The 17,501-nt window shown below is 32.3% G+C and overlaps 6 protein-coding genes across 7 annotated transcripts; 4 read left to right on the top strand and 2 right to left on the bottom strand.

Moving 5' to 3' along the window:
- The first annotated feature begins 45 nt into the window (after positions 1 to 45).
- On the top strand, positions 46 to 2,258 carry LOC109545116 (CCA tRNA nucleotidyltransferase 1, mitochondrial). 2 transcript variants are annotated; one of them, XM_019915612.2, is made up of 4 exons: positions 46 to 470; positions 523 to 1,118; positions 1,180 to 1,373; positions 1,433 to 2,258. In XM_019915612.2, the coding sequence occupies exons 1-4, from the start codon at positions 405 to 407 to the stop codon at positions 1,963 to 1,965; spliced, it is 1,389 nt and encodes a 462-aa protein (XP_019771171.2). In that variant the 5' UTR covers positions 46 to 404; the 3' UTR covers positions 1,966 to 2,258. The 2 variants fall into 2 exon arrangements, with proteins under 2 accessions (XP_019771171.2, XP_019771172.2); XM_019915613.2 differs by having other exon boundaries at positions 76 to 417.
- On the bottom strand, positions 2,021 to 5,671 carry LOC109545112 (5'-AMP-activated protein kinase catalytic subunit alpha-2). The gene is made up of 6 exons (XM_019915608.2): positions 4,953 to 5,671; positions 3,717 to 4,052; positions 3,341 to 3,638; positions 2,738 to 2,925; positions 2,498 to 2,615; positions 2,021 to 2,444 (listed from the first exon to the last, which is right to left on the bottom strand). Exons 1-6 carry the CDS (start codon positions 5,505 to 5,507, stop codon positions 2,356 to 2,358), a joined length of 1,584 nt encoding a protein of 527 aa, XP_019771167.1. The 5' UTR covers positions 5,508 to 5,671; the 3' UTR covers positions 2,021 to 2,355.
- Positions 5,672 to 5,715: 44 nt separating this feature from the next.
- Positions 5,716 to 7,570, top strand: LOC109545121 (probable phospholipid hydroperoxide glutathione peroxidase). The gene is made up of 4 exons (XM_019915618.2): positions 5,716 to 6,043; positions 6,539 to 6,754; positions 6,818 to 6,918; positions 7,091 to 7,570. The coding sequence occupies exons 2-4, from the start codon at positions 6,541 to 6,543 to the stop codon at positions 7,277 to 7,279; spliced, it is 504 nt and encodes a 167-aa protein (XP_019771177.1). The 5' UTR covers positions 5,716 to 6,043; positions 6,539 to 6,540; the 3' UTR covers positions 7,280 to 7,570.
- Positions 7,571 to 8,014: 444 nt separating this feature from the next.
- Positions 8,015 to 10,082, top strand: LOC109545122 (probable phospholipid hydroperoxide glutathione peroxidase). The gene is made up of 4 exons (XM_019915619.2): positions 8,015 to 8,141; positions 8,650 to 8,872; positions 8,936 to 9,036; positions 9,602 to 10,082. The coding sequence occupies exons 2-4, from the start codon at positions 8,659 to 8,661 to the stop codon at positions 9,788 to 9,790; spliced, it is 504 nt and encodes a 167-aa protein (XP_019771178.1). The 5' UTR covers positions 8,015 to 8,141; positions 8,650 to 8,658; the 3' UTR covers positions 9,791 to 10,082.
- Positions 10,083 to 10,155: 73 nt separating this feature from the next.
- On the top strand, positions 10,156 to 13,334 carry LOC109545114. The gene is made up of 3 exons (XM_019915610.2): positions 10,156 to 10,732; positions 10,796 to 11,138; positions 11,705 to 13,334. Exons 1-3 carry the CDS (start codon positions 10,457 to 10,459, stop codon positions 12,583 to 12,585), a joined length of 1,500 nt encoding a protein of 499 aa, XP_019771169.2. The 5' UTR covers positions 10,156 to 10,456; the 3' UTR covers positions 12,586 to 13,334.
- Positions 12,627 to 17,443, bottom strand: LOC109545123. Its single transcript, XM_019915622.2, has 6 exons — positions 17,362 to 17,443; positions 15,530 to 15,735; positions 15,290 to 15,449; positions 13,778 to 13,910; positions 13,519 to 13,700; positions 12,627 to 13,376 (listed from the first exon to the last, which is right to left on the bottom strand). The coding sequence occupies exons 3-6, from the start codon at positions 15,390 to 15,392 to the stop codon at positions 13,345 to 13,347; spliced, it is 450 nt and encodes a 149-aa protein (XP_019771181.2). The 5' UTR covers positions 15,393 to 15,449; positions 15,530 to 15,735; positions 17,362 to 17,443; the 3' UTR covers positions 12,627 to 13,344.
- Between the last annotated feature and the right edge of the window lie 58 nt (positions 17,444 to 17,501).

Here is a 17,501-nt window from a genome sequence, read left to right as displayed (position 1 = left end):
TAGCACGGATAACCTCTGTGATCTGTGCACTTATCATATTATCAGTGAGTCCAATAGAAGCATGAGAAATATTTCAGGCCTTCACTTAAGAGTTTTTGGGAAATTAAATACAAAGGAAATTCTACTTTCATCCCTGTACTTGAGCTGATAAAAATTGTTAAATTCTTCCTTGCTCCGCCCTGAGTATTATGGTCTCTCTAGAAGCAAATATTCCAGCAAAACACTCAAAATAACCTTACTTGTTACGAAGTGACGATACAAATCAATCATAACCCATAACATTTTCTTATCATTTAACCACAGACATTTAACATTTATTGTAATAAGTGTATGGATGGAAATATCTGAATAAACTGATTTTCAACCTGTTATATTAAAATAAACAGCTAGAGTTGAAATCTAATATGATAATTTGTCGTAAGTTTGCACTACACAGCTTAAAAACATTGAAAAGACACTGTAGCAATCAAGTTAGTTGTTAGCAATGTTCTAAATATTTCCTTTTTCATTGGGTTATTTCAGGTTTTAACAACTGAATACTATATCAACAAATTCAAAATGAAGGTACCGAAATCTCGAGAAAATCCCGTTATTCTCAAATTGGAAAGCCCAGAGTTTCATTCAATATTGTCTGAAGATGTGAAAACTCTGGTAGGACTATTTCAAAAGTACAATCATGAAATTCGTATAGCTGGAGGGGCAGTAAGAGACTTGCTAATGGGTATACAACCCAAGGATCTAGATTTTGCCACCACAGCTACCCCCACAGAAATGAAGAAAATGTTTGAAACTGAGAATGTAAGAATGATCAATGCAAATGGGGAGAAACATGGCACCGTAACACCCCGAATAAATGACAATGAAAACTTCGAGGTGACTACCTTAAGAATAGATGTTGTGACTGATGGTAGACATGCCGAAGTCCTATTTACCACGGATTGGTTACTAGATGCATTACGAAGAGATCTGACTATAAATTCAATGTTTTTGGGCTTGGATGGCTCTGTATACGATTATTTTTTCGGGTATGATGACCTGAAGAAACGCCGCGTTGCTTTCGTTGGCAGTGCTGAGAAAAGAATCCAGGAAGACTATTTGAGGATACTAAGATACTTCAGGTAATTGAAACGCTACTCTCTTTGATGCAAATACTTTACTTTAATCGAAAACTGTTTTCAGATTTTATGGTAGAATATCCGACAAACCGAATAACCATGAACCAGAAACATTGCAGACGATTAAAAACAATGCTGAAGGATTGAGCAACATATCTGGAGAAAGAATTTGGACTGAAGTAAAGAAAATCGCCGAAGGAAACTCTGCTGGTGAACTACTGGAAGTTATAACACAATGTGAATTGGGACCCTACATTGGTAAGTACTATAAACTAGAATTCCTGTGTTCAGCAGTTTACCAATTAAACATCTTTCAGGTTTACCCAGCAATTGCAGTACAGAAGAACTCAAAAGAGTATGGGCACAAAGCGGTCATTTGAGCTTGAATGCAATAACATTGTTATCAACTCTTTTATCTACCTTGGATGATGCGATTAATCTAAATGCCCGCCTGAAATTATCCGCATTTGAAAGAGATCTAGCAATATTTGTCATCGAACACAGGGGACCCAAACTTCACCCTAAACCCTTATTGCCCTATCAACAGTTGGTTGTTAAAACAAAATCAAAACCGTTGGTGGTTAGGCAATATGTTATAGAAGTGCTGAAATACAATAACTCTCCATATTTAGAAGATTTTCAGAAGTGGGAGATTCCAACTTTTCCTATAGGCGGTGCTCTGTTAAAACAAAATGGTGTAGAAAGTGGACGAATGATGGGACAAGTATTGCACGAATTGAAGAATATTTGGGCTGATAGCGAGTTCATGTTAAGCACAGAAGAAATTTTGAAACATATTCCAAATGTTACCGAAAAACTAGCACAAAGAAAAAGAAAGGATATATCGTAGCTTTTGTAGTTTGTTTTCCCAAACTAAATTGAATATTAACTGAACAATTCCAACGTTTCCCTGTGTGTACGTATATAGTTTATTATCCATAATACAAGATTACAATACTTCAATCCTAATAAAAATACTAAAATTGTTGGTTAACGCAAAATTTGCGGCAGAAATAATAGACAACTGATGAAATGTGCCATATTTCTTAAGACAATGGATTTTTCTTAATCACATTTGAAAAATAACAACACATTTACAATATATACATGTATACAACAATAACAGCTTGAGTAAAATTCCCATTGTATTGTGTTTAAAATTTTAGGATTTAAATGTCACCCGAAATTCAAACGCTTGTTAAACTAACTAAGATTATTCAGTAACATTACCAGAATTAATTTAACGAGCGAGCTGAATAATAAGTGCGGCACACATCTCAAAAAACTCCATCGTGTGATGGCCGCTAGGCTTTAGCATTGTCACGTTTCCTAAATAAAAATGTAATTTAATTATGAAATCGAGATGAGTAACAAAAAACCACCTGTCTGAACTGGAGTTGGAATTGTATCCAACATTAAAGTCGCTGGGTTTATATTGTTTGATTCCGCATCTTCGTTGCTCAGACTCTTAAAATCGAGCAGATAGCTTTTGTAATCAACCTGAAAGGCAAAAGAAACCACATATTCGCTGATATTAAACAATATAACAAAATCAAAGCCGCTTCATTCTTCCAATCAAGATTTTTCATTAACACAATATTTACATATTTTTAGTGACTTACTTGGTAAAGCTGCAAAGACATCATTACAAATCGATCATGCAGTTTGTTCTTATGCCGCACTCTCACGTGATACGGATTTATCACTTTCCATTCATAGTCCAAAGCTTTCATAGCTCTGTAGACCTCCATCATAATATCATTTGGTTTGCTTTGTGATCGAATACCTAAATGCCACTTCGCTCTTTTCACTGAAAAATTCAATTTTTATGAAGTGTATGGAAGAATAATTAAAAGTTCGAAGAAATCGCAATTGCCGTTATAAACGTGATGGTGTTTTCAGACACTGGGGATTTTTATTGAGCAGTAAAGCCGTACAATTAAAAAATATATTTATAGTGTTAAGTATAAGCAATACATTTTCCAGATTTAGAATAAATATATATTTTAAGGTGTTATATTCTCGTTGAAAATACCTATATCTGAGCGAAATTAATGTCCTATCTAAAAACTTTTTATCTTAAATCGGATGGAGTTGATATGTACGAAGAAGTTCTAATAAATTATGTATTTATTTAAATCAATGGTAAAAAATTTAAATGTTGATTAAGCGTAGGTATTTCTATAAGACTTAAAGATGCATACACTTATGAAAGTGTTACCAACCTCTACTTCTATCGCCTGTTGCAGCAGCATGATTCGCTGCAGCCACTCTGTCTCGCAAAGGAGCAATCCGCTCAGGATGAGGTTTTAATGAACTGTTAAAATCAGGTATGGGAGTAATGCTAACCGGTGGTGGACTTCCAGCTACATAGAAATCTTTTATTTCTGCCTTGGCAGCTTCGTCAGCTATGCGCTTATTATCAATTATTAGATGATAAGCTATAGCTAATTGATCATGTGGGTCTCCACTTAGAAGTGCATTGTGCACTTCTGATTCTTGTACACCAAACTTCTCACAAACCTATAGAAAATATTATTTTGACAAGTTAACTACGTATCTAAGTTTCAAAAAAATGTTTAGTATGCTTTGCTGAAATACCTCTCTAACAGCATCAATGTCGATGACAGAAGAGTCCTGCTCAACCGGTGAGGGAAATAAATATGCTGGACAGTCCTTTTGAAACCACTCATGCTTCTTAATGTCTTCGATTGTAGCTCGTTTCATGGGATCAATTTGAAGCATTTGGCACAACAAACTGACTACGGTCTTGTTGAGGTATTCAGGAATAGGAAAAATTCCAGACTTAATTTTGCGGAACAATGTTGGTACATGCTCATCATCAAATGGAAGCGTACCGCAAAGCAAAGCATAAAGAATAACTCCACATGACCAAATATCAACTTCAGGTCCAGCATATAATTTCCCAGATATTACCTGAAATAAATATGTAGTGTATTTTTACATTAATTATATTACGTTTATAACCGACCAGTGTTTGCACCACCAAAATATTTGAACGAAGATCATCCGATAATTAGGACAAAATCTATAGGACCAATGCATCGAAAAACTTAATTTTTACAGTCACGAAATGTTCCTAAAGACGATTGTTTTAATTTCTGTGTTAAAGATAGAAAAATTAAAGGGTAATTCCAAAATTGATACGTCCATTGAAACAACTAGAATTGTGCTATAGACTCTCCCGCCGTTCGCATTGTAATTCTGAATTTTATTGTGGAATTGAAATTACGGTTCTGTCACAGGGTATTGGACAAGTTGGTGGATTCGTAATAAGAAAATGTTTCCAGCCCAAAGCGAGCTCCCCTTCAGAAACTCGTAGCTTCGAATCTGGAGCAAGTTCGAATTTCACGGTTTCGCAAAATATACCACACAGTTGCGTCTGAAAATTGAGAAACTCATAGAAATCGGCCCATATCTTGATTTGTTTCTGCTGCCTAAACTCGGGTCTAAAAATTAACGTTTACAGCCAAAAATAAGCTCTCCTAAGAAATTGAGAAACTCATAGAAATCGCTCTAGATCCTGATTTTTTCTGCTGTCTAAACACGGGTCTGAAATGCATAATACCACCCGAAAGCACGCTCTTGTGTGGTAAACTTTCTTGCTATACAATCATACCAAATATGCTGCAACCAACTATAAATTGTTACTATTTCTGCATATTGTATTGAGCTAAGCTAGTGAAGCTAAATAGAGATTTATATACGTATTTAGCAATATTGAAAAATATCCACATTTGACCAGCTTTTGGCTAGCAAAAAATTGGTCATCAAATTATGAACAGTCTTATCAAAGTATAAAATAATTATATTTACCTCCGGTGCTGCATAATTTGGCGAACCGCAACTTGTTCTCAAAAACTCGCCATCCATCATCATGTTTGATAGTCCAAAGTCTGCTATTTTAACATGCATATTATGATCTAACAGCAGATTCTCTGGTTTAAGATCCCTATGCACAATCATATGCCTGTGACAGTAGTCAACTCCTGAGATAATTTGTTGAAAAAATCTCCTCGCTTCGTATTCTTGTAACTTGCCATTTTTTACGATATAATCAAATAGCTCACCACCTGAGACATATTCCATAATCATGAAAATATCAGTAGGCGTACTAATGACCTGATAGAGCTTAATGATATGTGGATGTCTGAACAGCTTGAGATTTTGGATTTCTCTTCGAATTTTACCCACCACATCCAGACTTTTAATCTTTTGTCGATTCAGAATTTTCACGGCCACTTTGTGCTTGGTAAGTTGATGTTCTCCGATTTTCACTTTTCCAAATGTACCAACGCCCAATGTTTGCCCCAGAATGTAGTGGCCGATCTTAACTGGGGGCTGTGCCCCAGGTTTTTGTACTTCAGACATTGTAGCTTTAAGTAATGGAATTGTAATTCAGGTCACTTAAGAGCTTATAGTAACACATTTAAATATGAAAAATGTTTTCTTAGAATTATTATAAGGGTGTTTTCTGCAAATTCCTAATGTTTTACTATTGATATTTTGCTTAACAGTACAGTGACATTGACTGAATGGCATATGATCAATGTCATATTTCAATTAATTAATATAGAATTATCATACAATCAATGTGACATCACTGAGCGTAGTCTTAATTGCGTATACATTTTTTTATTAGCGAGATGCGGAATCTTTTAGATTTTTATGAATTTATTAAGGTTCAATCCAATTTTTAATAAAATTGGTCTTGGTGATAAATATTCTTGTACTTATGTGAATGTAGAAAACGCCGTTTTCAGCCATATTCGATTTGCATTTCTGTCAAATGTGACTGTATTTGCGTCATTACCTGAATATTCAATAACAAAATAAACGCAAGTAATACGTTAACACATTATAACTTTGCATTATCAATCTCCTAAATATTGTCAGGGAATTAAAAGGTAAGTGCAGAATCTTATATCCTTGGTCTAATATAAGAAAATGGTATTACAGATATATTTTTAATATATTCTTGTAATTCAAATGTTAAAGAATCAATCTTTCAATAGCAAATATGTTCAGAAGATTCACAAATGTTTAATAGCTTGATTATTGCAGCATGTATATAATCTAATATCTGTATGTATTAAAAATTAAATACATTTGGTTTCTTATTTCAATATCTGTATCTACCAAACAACAGGTAACTGTCTAGTTTTTCGCCCATCCACAACATAAAAGTATGAAATAAAAAACAGTCAATCCTGTTTATGTTTCATATACCCTCATACAATTAAATTGTGCTTACAAGACGCAATAACCAGACAAAATAAGTGCACGACCAAAAATTTACCCAATTGACTTGAATATTCTATAAAAAAAAGTCCTTTTAACATCCAACTTCTCTTTAAATGCTAAACTCTATATTATTTCTAAATCAATATTTATTCTACAAGCAATGACTAATCCAGAGGACCCCAAAACAGCTGAAAGTATCTATGACTTTACTGTAAAAGATATAAAAGGCAATGATGTGCCTCTTGCAAACTACAAAGGACACGTTTGCCTAATTGTTAATGTTGCCTCCAAGTGTGGATTAACAAGCTCGAATTATGAAGCTTTGAATGAACTTTATGAGAAGTACGGTGAAAGTCAAGGGCTCAAGATTCTTGGTAATATGTTTTATTCAATTTCCCATTTTTTAAAATTAACAATGAAATTTCACTTAAAAATAGCTTTTCCATGCAATCAGTTTGGACATCAAGAAGCTGGAACTAATGACGAAATCTGCGAGTTTGTCTCCAAAAAGAACGTGAAGTTTGATTTATTCGACAAGGTGCGTATATGTAGAAGTGTTTTTATTAGGTATTTGGTAAAATAGAATAAATCGGAATCAAAGTTCTTATATAAAACAAATATGTGGGTATTTGTTAAACATGTAAAGTGTGTAAAATTTCATTTTTATTTACATTTTTTAACTTATTTTAATAAAAGTTTTATATTTATAGATTAATGTGAACGGCAATGATGCGCATCCACTATGGAAATATCTTAAATACAAGCAAAGTGGATCTTTGGGCGATTTTATAAAATGGAATTTCACCAAATTCATTGTCGATAAGGAGGGACACGTTGTGGAGAGGCATGGACCAACAACAAACCCAAAAGATATCAAATCATTGGAAAAATATTTCTAAACCTAGCAACTTATTTCAACCTTTTGAAGGCTGTTTTGCCAAAGACCGCTTCCATATTTCTAAATATTTGGTAGTTGTAGTTATAATACTTTAAATTCCAAAGGGTTTACATATTGTACATCAAAATCCTGTACTTATTTTTAAAGGTTCATGTACCTACCTATTCATTCCAGTTAAATAATTATATTAATCCTTGCAGCTTCCTGATAAGTGTACGCACAATTGTTCGTTGCTGCAGCAAATTGTTCTTCCTGTATTTATATAATGTGTTAAAATAAAAATTGAGATAAACATCATGTGTTTAATTAATTTTTAGTCTATATTTTATATTTATCATTAAATTAGACTACAGAACAACGATGAACATTTAAAATAAAAAATTTAACAATACAAATAATATACAAATACTGAGGTAAACATCGTGTGTTTAAATGATGAGTTACTTGATTATATTTGACTACAGACCAACGAAAAATATAAATTGTAATGATACAAAACTGACTTGTTGGAAAAGAATTTAGAACGAGATGGAAACTATTATACATATTTATTATTTCTAATAGGTGCCTCTAGTTTACCCCTTAACCTATTTTATGCGTATATTATGCATTTTTTATTTGCTAGATGCGAAATCTATTACATATTTTTTAACTTATTAGGATTAAATGCATTTTTTAAATAATATATGTGAATGTAGGAAAGGCTATATTCAATTTGCGTTTCTGTCAAATCTGACAAACACTTCCTTGTCATTATCTGAATAATCAACAACAAAATAAACGCAAGTAATACGTTTACAGGCGTGTTTACATTTTAAAACTTTGTTTCATCATTCTCACAAATATTGTCACGGGATTAAAAGGTAAGTGCACAATCTTATATCCTTGGATTCATTTAAAAAGTTGGTGGTACCAAGTATAAATTCAATATAATCTTGTAATCCAAATGTTAAAGAATCAATTTTTCGGAATCGAATACATGTTTATTTATTTAATAGTTTAACAGCTTGATTAGTGCAGTGAGTAGACATTCTAATAGTTGTATGTGTTAAAATTAAATATATGACTTCCTATTTAAAAGTCTGTATCTGCCAAACAACTGTGCAGTTTTTCGCACCCCCACAACATAAAAAAGGGAAGATACCTGTGGTCTGAAATTAAAAAACAAATAAATCCCGTTTATATTTGATATACCCTCGTCTAACTAAATTGTGCTCGCAAGACACTAATAACCAGCCAAAATAACTACATGTCCGAAAATTTACCTGAATATTTTATTTAAAAAGAGTTTCATTTAATGCCCAAGTTAACTGGATGTATTTTCTTTAAATGCGCAACTCTATATGAATATATGAATATTTATTCTACAAGTGTTAAGCGATGACTAATCCAGAGAACCCCAAAACAGCTGAAAGTATCTATGATTTTACTGTAAGAGATATAAAGGGTAATGATGTCCCACTTGCAAACTACAAAGGACACGTATGCCTAATTGTTAATGTTGCATCCGAGTGTGGGTTAACAGACTCGAATTATGAAGCTTTGAATGAACTTTATGACAAGTATGGTGAAAGTCAAGGGCTTAAGATTCTTGGTAATGTTTTATTCAATTTTCCCATTTTTTTTTAATTAACAATGCAATTTCGATAACAAATAGCCTTTCCATGCAATCAGTTTGGACATGAAGAATCTGGAACCCAGGACGAAATCTGCGAGTTTGCCTCCAAGAAAAACGTGAAATTTTATTTATTCGACAAGGTGAGTATATACTTGTTTTTATTAGGTAACACAGTTATTTCGTATGGTAAAATGAAATGAATGTGATTCAAGGATCTTACATCAAACACCAACAACAATTTATATAAATGAATGTTGCGGGGAGTGGTTAAACGAAAACTAAATAATAGTCATTATTAGGCCCATGGGGAATAAAAAAATTGTTTTTGAAAATCGAAAAGGACAGAAAAGGAAGATAATTTTTTTTTATGAGAAATCCACAGTTTTTTGGGGCGACTTAATTAGGATTACCCTGTAGAAACTAATAAAAAAACATAAAGCGGGAAATCGCTTCCAATGTAAGTGGTTATTTACGCATGTCTAAATAAAAAGGCTTTGCAAGTAGTATAATAAACAAGTAACAAAGAGCCTAGCCATTACTAAAAATGATCTGATAGTTTTTTTACCAATTAACAATAGACGATAGAATGTACATTTTGCAGAGATCTGGTGGAAAGAATGAATGGTTAAGAGAATATTACGGGTGTTTTCTTATTTTTACTCCCGCTGTAGAATAAATTTGTTGCAAACGTTTTAATATTTCTAGATTAATGTGAACGGCAATGATGCGCATCCACTATGGAAATATCTGAAATATAAGCAAGGTGGAGCTTTGGGCGATTTTATAAAATGGAATTTCACCAAATTCATTGTCGATAAGGAGGGACACGTTGTGGAGAGGCATGGACCAACAACAAATCCAAAAGATATTAAATCATTGGAAAAATATTTCTAAACATAACAACTTATTTAAACCTTTTGAAGAGTATTTTGTAATAGACCGCTTCCATTTTTCCAAATATTTGGTAGTTGTAGTTATATTGCTTTAAATTCCAAGAGGTTTACATATTTATATATCTATCGTATTCATACTGAACTTATTTTTAAATGTTCATGTAGTTATTCTAGTTGAATAATTATATTAATCCTTGCAGTCCCCCAAGTGTACGCACAATTGTTCGATTGCTGCAGCAAATTGTGCTTCCTATATTTATTATATGTTGAAATAAAAATTGAGATAAACCTCATTTAATTGTGTGTTTAATTAAGTTTTAGTCTATATTTATAATTAAATTAGGCCACCGAACAACGATGAAAATTTAAAATAAAAATTTTAACAACACAAAATTGAATTGCCGTAAAAGGATCACGGAGAACGTGATAGAAACTAGAATCACAGAACATACCCCCTTTAGGGGGGATATTTTGTGACTAGAATCGATTTAATATCTTCATGTACCTCTGGTTTACACCTTAACCTATTTTAAACGTCGAAATCATATGTAAACTTTGCACTACCTAATAAGTTATTTTATTTATTTGTTGTGACATTGGCCCTTCATCCATAAATGCTTTGTAGCATTCATAACTCAGCTTGTGTGATAAAGGATAATAGTACAAAATGAAAGACAATAGTTGTGTTAATAAACTCTTAAAGAGAAACTCAAATAGTTGCAGTGGAACCAAATTCAATAAGCTGACTTTGGAAACACTCAAAAAGTTTGATGTAGATTTGGAAAAAGTACAAAGTGAAGTGGTTGTTTTGAACGTTGGAATCATAGACTATGAGGAAAAGAGTGCCCCGTCTGTTTTCGGCGAAAAGAAGGCCATATCTTATTTGCTAAGCTTTGTAATTTACAACATCGAATTTCGAGCAAAACTAATGACTTTTGAATATGTAAGTCAGTTTTTTTCATTTAAACAATTACAGTATTAACCAAAACCATGTTTCTCCTTATAGAGCACGAGGTCAGAGCTTTTGAAATTGGACCTAGCTTGTGAGACGTTAAATGTTCAAAAGGAACTTAAATATTGTTGTAACTCCCTCCAGAGGAGGCGAAATCTTAACTTAATGTTTGTGAGCCTTATAAAATTTTCAAGATATTTGGAGTCCCGACGTTTAATATGCGATGTTATTTTTAAAAAGAGCGCAAACATTGAGACTGAAGAGAATAAGGATGGAGGCAAAATTATCATCTACTCAAATAACACCAAATGCCTTAAACTTGCAGTATTCTGGAATGTTGAGTGCAATTCACAATATGAAGTAGTGGATAAAGTGGAGGCTTATTATAAAGTTGAAGGTAAGTACTTACACAATTAGGCACTTTTACATTACAATTTATTCATGTATGTGACAAATACCTACTTGGAAATCTTTGTACCTAATTCATGAGAAAGTGTGAAAAGGAGTTAATTAAAATCCGAAGGTATAATTTTACATAGATTAATATTTTAATATAAAGGGTGTTTTTTAGAAATACAGAACTTTAAATTGAAATAAAGTTTGGCAATTTATTTCGAAAATCGCTGTTGAGTTCGCCAAACTCATCGTGCGCTACCTTCATTTTAATGTGGACGTAATCGTTTTTGGCTCAATAGTTGCGTAAATAAACAAAATTGCCAGATTTGGAGCGACAAAAATCCAGAAGCCAGAAGTATGGATTTTCTTACTCGTCTAAATATACCAAGCATTTGTAAAATTTGTCGATATTCCATTCCAAATGTTCTAACACTCGATAACTCAGAAGTTAGAACTTAGAGCAAAAGTGCCTAAAGATTGTTTTTTTTGTCAAGGAACTTGCTGACCAGTTTGCTGTTTCATTTAATTTCAACCGTATATACAGAATATGTTCTTATTTTCTTGCAGAACTATCTAACCGAGATGATATCAGAAATACTTTAACACAACTTACCGAACCTTTCCTGGAATTTAACCAAAAATATCATCTATGGAAAAATCTATTAAAGTTACTCTCTAAAGACTCTTCAATCGTTCATGTGGATTGTGCATGCCCGAGCCTTGAGAGCGTTGAAGAGAATTGCTCAGAGGCAAGTACATTCGAGGGTATTTCAATAATAAGACATCCATATTTAACATCTGAGAGATATAAAATCAAGGTTGAAAAAGAGGAACCTATTGATGAACTCGATATAACACCATCTTCTAAATATCTGCCTGCTATGGCCAGCAGCTGGACCCCAATGGATACAGTTCAATCCGATAATACAGATGTGAGATTGGTGTCAGTTAGTAAAACAAACGTGACTGGCAAAGATGACTTTTCAAATCTAAATGTGTATAAAGGATTGCTTAAAGACCAGTTTGTTGTCGGGAGACCAAGTTGTTCCAAAGTTTCGAGATCTTCCCCAAACGTCGGAACTTCCAAAGCTCCTAATTTATATAAAGACAGTCACAATCCAATTAGCCGATATCCAAATCAAAGTATTTCTGACTGCAGCATCGTTTCGATAGTTTCATATAATAACACACGAAACCCATCAATTAGTATAAGCGATAGTGATATGGATAGTGTCATTTTACTTCCATCGGATAACGAAGTCAGCTCAACTTCATGCAGGAAGAGAAATGCCTGCACTTGTAATCATTTAAGTAAGCAAGGTGGTAGTAGTTCTTATAAATCTAACACTGCAACTTTTATGGAAGTCGACGTATGTATACCTAAAAAACGCAAAACTACTGATGATGATCTGGAAATTACCAGTGTTACTTACGTTATTCCAGATTAAAAGGTTTCGCTTGTTGTGGCAAATTGTATAAAAGTACTGTATATACTCATAATATAGTATTTGTTATTAAATAGTTTAACTTAAAAAGGGCGTTAGAAAAAGGAATTAATCTACTCTTTACGATAGACTTAATTTACAAAAAGAGAACAGTTCAAATTCAAATGTTAATCTGGTATCTTACTTACTACTACACACTTAACTATATTATAACACGAATTATTTTTAAAGCCAATTACGTATGCTAAATTATGCTCGATACATTCGTTTGAATACTGTTTTGTTATGTTGTTCAATGAAAGTAAAGATTTATTTCCATTATTCAATATAACAATAATATTTATTGTTTTAATTATATGTGTTATGCTAAAAATGTTTAAATGTACTTGGGCGAAGAGCAAATGAAATAGTATTTATTTGGAACAGGAATGTTTTGGTGTCAGACGTTGGAATCTATATCAAAGTAACATCTAGTAATGCGATTATAAAACTTTGAACTATATTAAAAATAATATGTAAGGTATTTTGATAGCCGCAACCTGAAATAAACACAATTCATTAAATTATATTGTCAGTGTAGTAGAATATTTCAAAAAGTTGTTATTTAATGATGACCCCCAAAACAAAAAAATGCTTTCACTAATTGTAATTTCATTATACCTGTATTGTCTCAAGTAACTAATGCAATAGATAAATTGTTACTTGGCTAAATTATCAATATATGTTTTACTTTAATATAGTTATAGTTTCAGTTTTGTAACTTTAATTATACTTACCATTACCCAACTGGTCAGCTGGAAAATATGGAAAAACTCACTATAAATCATGCTCTTATTGCTGCTGAAGATTCTTGCTTGTTTTATTTTAATAATATAATAAATAGTTAATTTTGTATAAACAATGAGAGTTGTTCATGCCAGGTAAGTTAATACTCACATTGAGGATAATATAGGAAACTTTTCAGCTTCACATATCCAGTTCCTGGAATTTTTAGTTCGCAATGAATCAGGGTTCCTGGATCAAGTTCAGAGATTTTATCAGTACCTACAATGAACATGGTGTACTTGCGATTATCGGGATTTCGTTTTATATCCCATTCGGTAATAGAGAGCCGCATCCTAAAACGTAATAAAAATAAGCAAAATAAATAACTTAGTATCAATGCGAATACATAAAAATACAAATTTGAACGTACCTAGAGTGAAAATCGTTTTTCGCACCTTTGTAAAGCAGCAACTTTGGTGACGGGTAAAGATCATTCGCTAAACATGTGAAATTCACGTATTTATCGTCCATACTTTTTTTTATTGTTAGTTGTGTTTCAGGCTCTAAATATGCAAAAAATATATATAAATACATGAAAAGTGGCTCAATGAAAAAGTGAATCATGAGAGGCAATTGAAGATCTTATACACCGAATTACATTAAAGCCTGCTTCGCTGAGTTATGAAAAAAAATTCCTGTACTTCATGAGGTGTGCGAGTTGAAGAAAATAATTAAAAGAAGCTTTTTCAGTCATCCTCTAAAATATTTATAACTCACAGTTACTAGTTTAAATGTATCATATGAGCCAGTGTTCTACAAACATTTTCTATCTTCTCAATATCAATAATTCAAGTTGCCATTAATCGCCCTAGGGATTTATGATTGAAAACATTAGATTTATTTCGTGTGATTATAGAAAAAATGTTGCAATCGCTTTGTCTCTGCTCAACAATATACTTATCCTATTAACTTATTTATACTATATTGTCGTCGATAATTTCCAGCATTAGAGCTATTGAAAATTGTAAGGAATCTTTGTTTGAAAATTAATGGAAATGTTTATATTAGCTGTATTAATTTTCAAATTCTCGCGTGGCAACATATAACATAACATTAATTTATCGTAATATATTTAAAATGTGTCTCCTTATATTAGTCTATTAGGAAAAAATGTACTGTTACAGATTTTAATACAAATCACTAAAACGGTAACTGAGTGAATAAATTTTAAAAAACATATAAAAACAGTTCCATATAAAAGCTGACCATAATAATTTATGTTGTTTTTAGATTTATTTTGGTTTCATTAAGTGCAATTAAATTTTTGTAAAAATTGCTTTAAAATTCCAAGACGATTGTTTGATGAAAGTTATCCAAATATTCCAAGTTATGGAAATATTGATTTTCATTTCTCCGCGGTATTAATCATCAAGTTTTCAGAAAGAAACACTTATCTACAGTCCGTTTATATAACAAATAGTTCTAGATAAGATCAAAACGTGTATAACGAGAGACTTGAAGTTGATGACATATTTCTAGCTAGAGATGGTTATTTGTGGTATAAAAAATAACAGATAAAATTAATGCGATACATTAATGATAACATTAATGCGATATATGTAATACAGAATTTACCAATAAATTCAGGCAGAAGCAAAAAATTGCATAAAACTGGCAGGTTTCTTTAAAAAAAATAAAACTATGACGTGATGAAACACCCTGTATAATGTAGTTTTAATGGACAAAGTTTTCTAAATTTATCTAGGGACTCATGAGGGCTTTTTTGTCACTGATGAGCTTGCTATATTCGGAAATGGGTTTCAAAGTCTTTATGAAATTGAACTGAATAAACATATCACGACGATTTAAATGTGATTTACTTTGCGTACTTCAGTGATGTGATAATATTTGCATGTGGTAAATGACATGAAAAAGTGCGTACCGAAAACAATCATGTTCTTCATTCTGGAATCGTGATCACCTAGAGTGGATACCAAACATTTGTATTCTCCCGCAATATTTGTTGTTGGATTCATAATCTTCATTGCTCGATAAACCGTGTTAGGATCATCTGTTGCTCTGTACGCTAAATCGACTCCATCCTAAAAATGTATTAGTACAATTTTTTCTAATTTGCATCAGTGTGCGTCTAAGCTTTAAAAAATGTACGCATTAACTACACCTTTAGTAATCCGAGACTTTGAGGCTTATTTGGAGGAATCCATTGATAAACCAAGTCCTCGTTTAGATACCATTGTACTACAAGCTCTGTGTCGTCGGGTCGAATAGAATAGTTGCAATCTAGCACTACAGCTCGATTGCTGTCGTTTTTTACTGCATTTGGTACTTTCACATAGTTGATCTCTATGGCTAAAGATCTTGTGTACACTACACAAAATGAAAACTGATTTGAATGCTCAGAACTATTATTATATTCGCTTCAAGGACTGATAAAGAAAACGTTAAAAAAATGTCTACATAGTGTTTTGTTTCTTCATATAATACATAAAAATGGCAGTTTTTGATTCATTCGAATAACAAATCAATTATACCAGTTAAAGTCTCTGATGACCTAAAAATTTGAAAATCAAAATAAATTGCATTCAAATATGGGAAATAAAAATAGTAGTTTTCTGAAACTAAATGTAATTCAGGATATTACAAGTGTGCGTACGCAAAGTTCGCATTTTTTATGTATTAAAGGAGCTTATTGCTAACTAGGATTTAGAAGTTGGTTTACTAAATAAAATACGTCAAGAAAACGCTCACCCTGATTTTTATATATTTGTACATTCATATAATTTGAAAATAAAATTTTGGGTTTTTTCGAGTAGTAAATTTTCGCAGTGGATTTTAGATGCAAAAATACTAATTCACGTATTCGAGTTTTTTCAATCAAGTAGCAGCTAATTGTTTAATTTGTTCTTTTTATTGTTGCAAAGACTATAAATGTAAAAAACGTTTATCCACCTACACAATAATAAGAGTTACACGGACAGAAACGGATAATATCATAATTTACGCTCAGTTAATCACTTTGAACCTACCGGTAGCTGGAATTACCTTTGCCTGGGTGACCAGAAAATCGGGTAAAATTATTCATCTGTACGATTGAAAACCAATAACAATTCTATATTTAAATTGTTTTAAAGAAACTACAGAACGTTTATCAATGTACCTAATTCAGGCTTAATAGCAGGTTGGTTGTTTGTTTAGGTATTTTAAGCGTTAACAAAAAATGACTGATAGTTCGCAGAAGCTTTGAACTTTTACAGCCTTAAAAAATTCGAATTAAATGCTTAATTAATTTTTTTTTGAAATCTAGAATAAAACTAATGAAAAGCTACCGAAGTTACTTACTCCAATATAAGCAATATGACACCCACTTGTAACTTCCTAACTTGGACATCACTAACAACACATTTACCACCCAGCAAAAGTAGACATGCGAATATTCTTCAAATTCCCCGATTTCAGGACGAAGGGAATAACGGCGCAGGATCATTTATACATTAATTTAAGGGGATACATACCTATTTTTAGTAAAGGGTCAGATCACTGTTTTATGAATGGTAAAACCGCCAAAGGTCCAAAAAATCTATTTTAAAAATCTCGAAGGGAAGAAAACTAAGACCTCAAATGGAACTATGCAAATGAATAGATAAAATAACAAAAAAATACGTTTAAAAACTATTCTACCTACATAAAATGTAGATGTCCGTATCAATAATAATGGGACAATAAACACGTCAAATTTTCAAAAAGCGACTTTCTCTTTGTAACATTTGTTTAACTAACTCCGCTCATTATTGGTGGCTTCCGCAGTTTTCCTAATTAACCAGCAATTAGTAACTTTGCAAACAGAACCTGCTGAACATTATAATTGTTATCACCCCAAAATTCTTACTAATTAACAAAACAAAAACAATACATTTACAAACCTTCATGTGGAACCACATGTCTTCGCTGTAATTATGTAATCGCACGCGTCGAGATATCAATGGGGGTACCTACCTTGTATTTAGTTGCGTGAAAGCAAAATGTTTCGTTTCTTGAAAATAAGAGTCAGTTCTTAATGAGACATAGTTTAGCAAACAATAACGAAAGGGCAACTGCGATTTTTCCCATGTGATGCCGGTAGTTTAAATCCAATT

This window comes from Dendroctonus ponderosae, unplaced genomic scaffold (genome assembly GCF_020466585.1).
Source record: "Dendroctonus ponderosae isolate FM_Combo_2020 unplaced genomic scaffold, Dpon_F_20191213v2 Dpon_F_20191213_6, whole genome shotgun sequence".
In the NCBI taxonomy this organism is placed as follows: domain Eukaryota; kingdom Metazoa; phylum Arthropoda; class Insecta; order Coleoptera; family Curculionidae; genus Dendroctonus; species Dendroctonus ponderosae.
The sequence above is the reverse complement of the archived record's forward strand: the minus strand, read 5'-3'. Positions and strand labels throughout refer to the sequence as shown.

What these genes read in the sequence shown, in the direction of transcription:
- LOC109545116 (XM_019915612.2), top strand. Translation starts at nt 405, where the DNA reads ATGATAATTTGTCGTAAGTTTGCACTACACAGCTTAAAAACATTGAAA. An exon ending in AAAGACACTGTAGCAATCAA is followed by an intron (nt 471 to 522) that starts GTTAGTTGTTAG and finishes GGGTTATTTCAG; the next exon opens with GTTTTAACAACTGAATACTA. An exon ending in AGGATACTAAGATACTTCAG is followed by an intron (nt 1,119 to 1,179) that starts GTAATTGAAACG and finishes AACTGTTTTCAG; the next exon opens with ATTTTATGGTAGAATATCCG.
- LOC109545112 (XM_019915608.2), bottom strand. Translation starts at nt 5,507, where the DNA reads ATGTCTGAAGTACAAAAACCTGGGGCACAGCCCCCAGTTAAGATCGGC. An exon ending in CAAATTATGCAGCACCGGAG is followed by an intron (nt 4,053 to 4,952) that starts GTAAATATAATT and finishes TATTTATTTCAG; the next exon opens with GTAATATCTGGGAAATTATA. An exon ending in TGTCTTTGCAGCTTTACCAA is followed by an intron (nt 2,616 to 2,737) that starts GTAAGTCACTAA and finishes TTTGCCTTTCAG; the next exon opens with GTTGATTACAAAAGCTATCT.
- LOC109545121 (XM_019915618.2), top strand. Translation starts at nt 6,541, where the DNA reads ATGACTAATCCAGAGGACCCCAAAACAGCTGAAAGTATCTATGACTTT. An exon ending in TCAAGGGCTCAAGATTCTTG is followed by an intron (nt 6,755 to 6,817) that starts GTAATATGTTTT and finishes ACTTAAAAATAG; the next exon opens with CTTTTCCATGCAATCAGTTT. An exon ending in AGTTTGATTTATTCGACAAG is followed by an intron (nt 6,919 to 7,090) that starts GTGCGTATATGT and finishes TTATATTTATAG; the next exon opens with ATTAATGTGAACGGCAATGA.
- LOC109545122 (XM_019915619.2), top strand. Translation starts at nt 8,659, where the DNA reads ATGACTAATCCAGAGAACCCCAAAACAGCTGAAAGTATCTATGATTTT. An exon ending in TCAAGGGCTTAAGATTCTTG is followed by an intron (nt 8,873 to 8,935) that starts GTAATGTTTTAT and finishes GATAACAAATAG; the next exon opens with CCTTTCCATGCAATCAGTTT. An exon ending in AATTTTATTTATTCGACAAG is followed by an intron (nt 9,037 to 9,601) that starts GTGAGTATATAC and finishes TAATATTTCTAG; the next exon opens with ATTAATGTGAACGGCAATGA.
- LOC109545114 (XM_019915610.2), top strand. Translation starts at nt 10,457, where the DNA reads ATGAAAGACAATAGTTGTGTTAATAAACTCTTAAAGAGAAACTCAAAT. An exon ending in AACTAATGACTTTTGAATAT is followed by an intron (nt 10,733 to 10,795) that starts GTAAGTCAGTTT and finishes TTCTCCTTATAG; the next exon opens with AGCACGAGGTCAGAGCTTTT. An exon ending in GGCTTATTATAAAGTTGAAG is followed by an intron (nt 11,139 to 11,704) that starts GTAAGTACTTAC and finishes ATTTTCTTGCAG; the next exon opens with AACTATCTAACCGAGATGAT.
- LOC109545123 (XM_019915622.2), bottom strand. Translation starts at nt 15,392, where the DNA reads ATGAAGATTATGAATCCAACAACAAATATTGCGGGAGAATACAAATGT. An exon ending in AAAAACGATTTTCACTCTAG is followed by an intron (nt 13,701 to 13,777) that starts GTACGTTCAAAT and finishes ATTACGTTTTAG; the next exon opens with GATGCGGCTCTCTATTACCG. An exon ending in TTTCCTATATTATCCTCAAT is followed by an intron (nt 13,377 to 13,518) that starts GTGAGTATTAAC and finishes CATATTTTCCAG; the next exon opens with CTGACCAGTTGGGTAATGGT.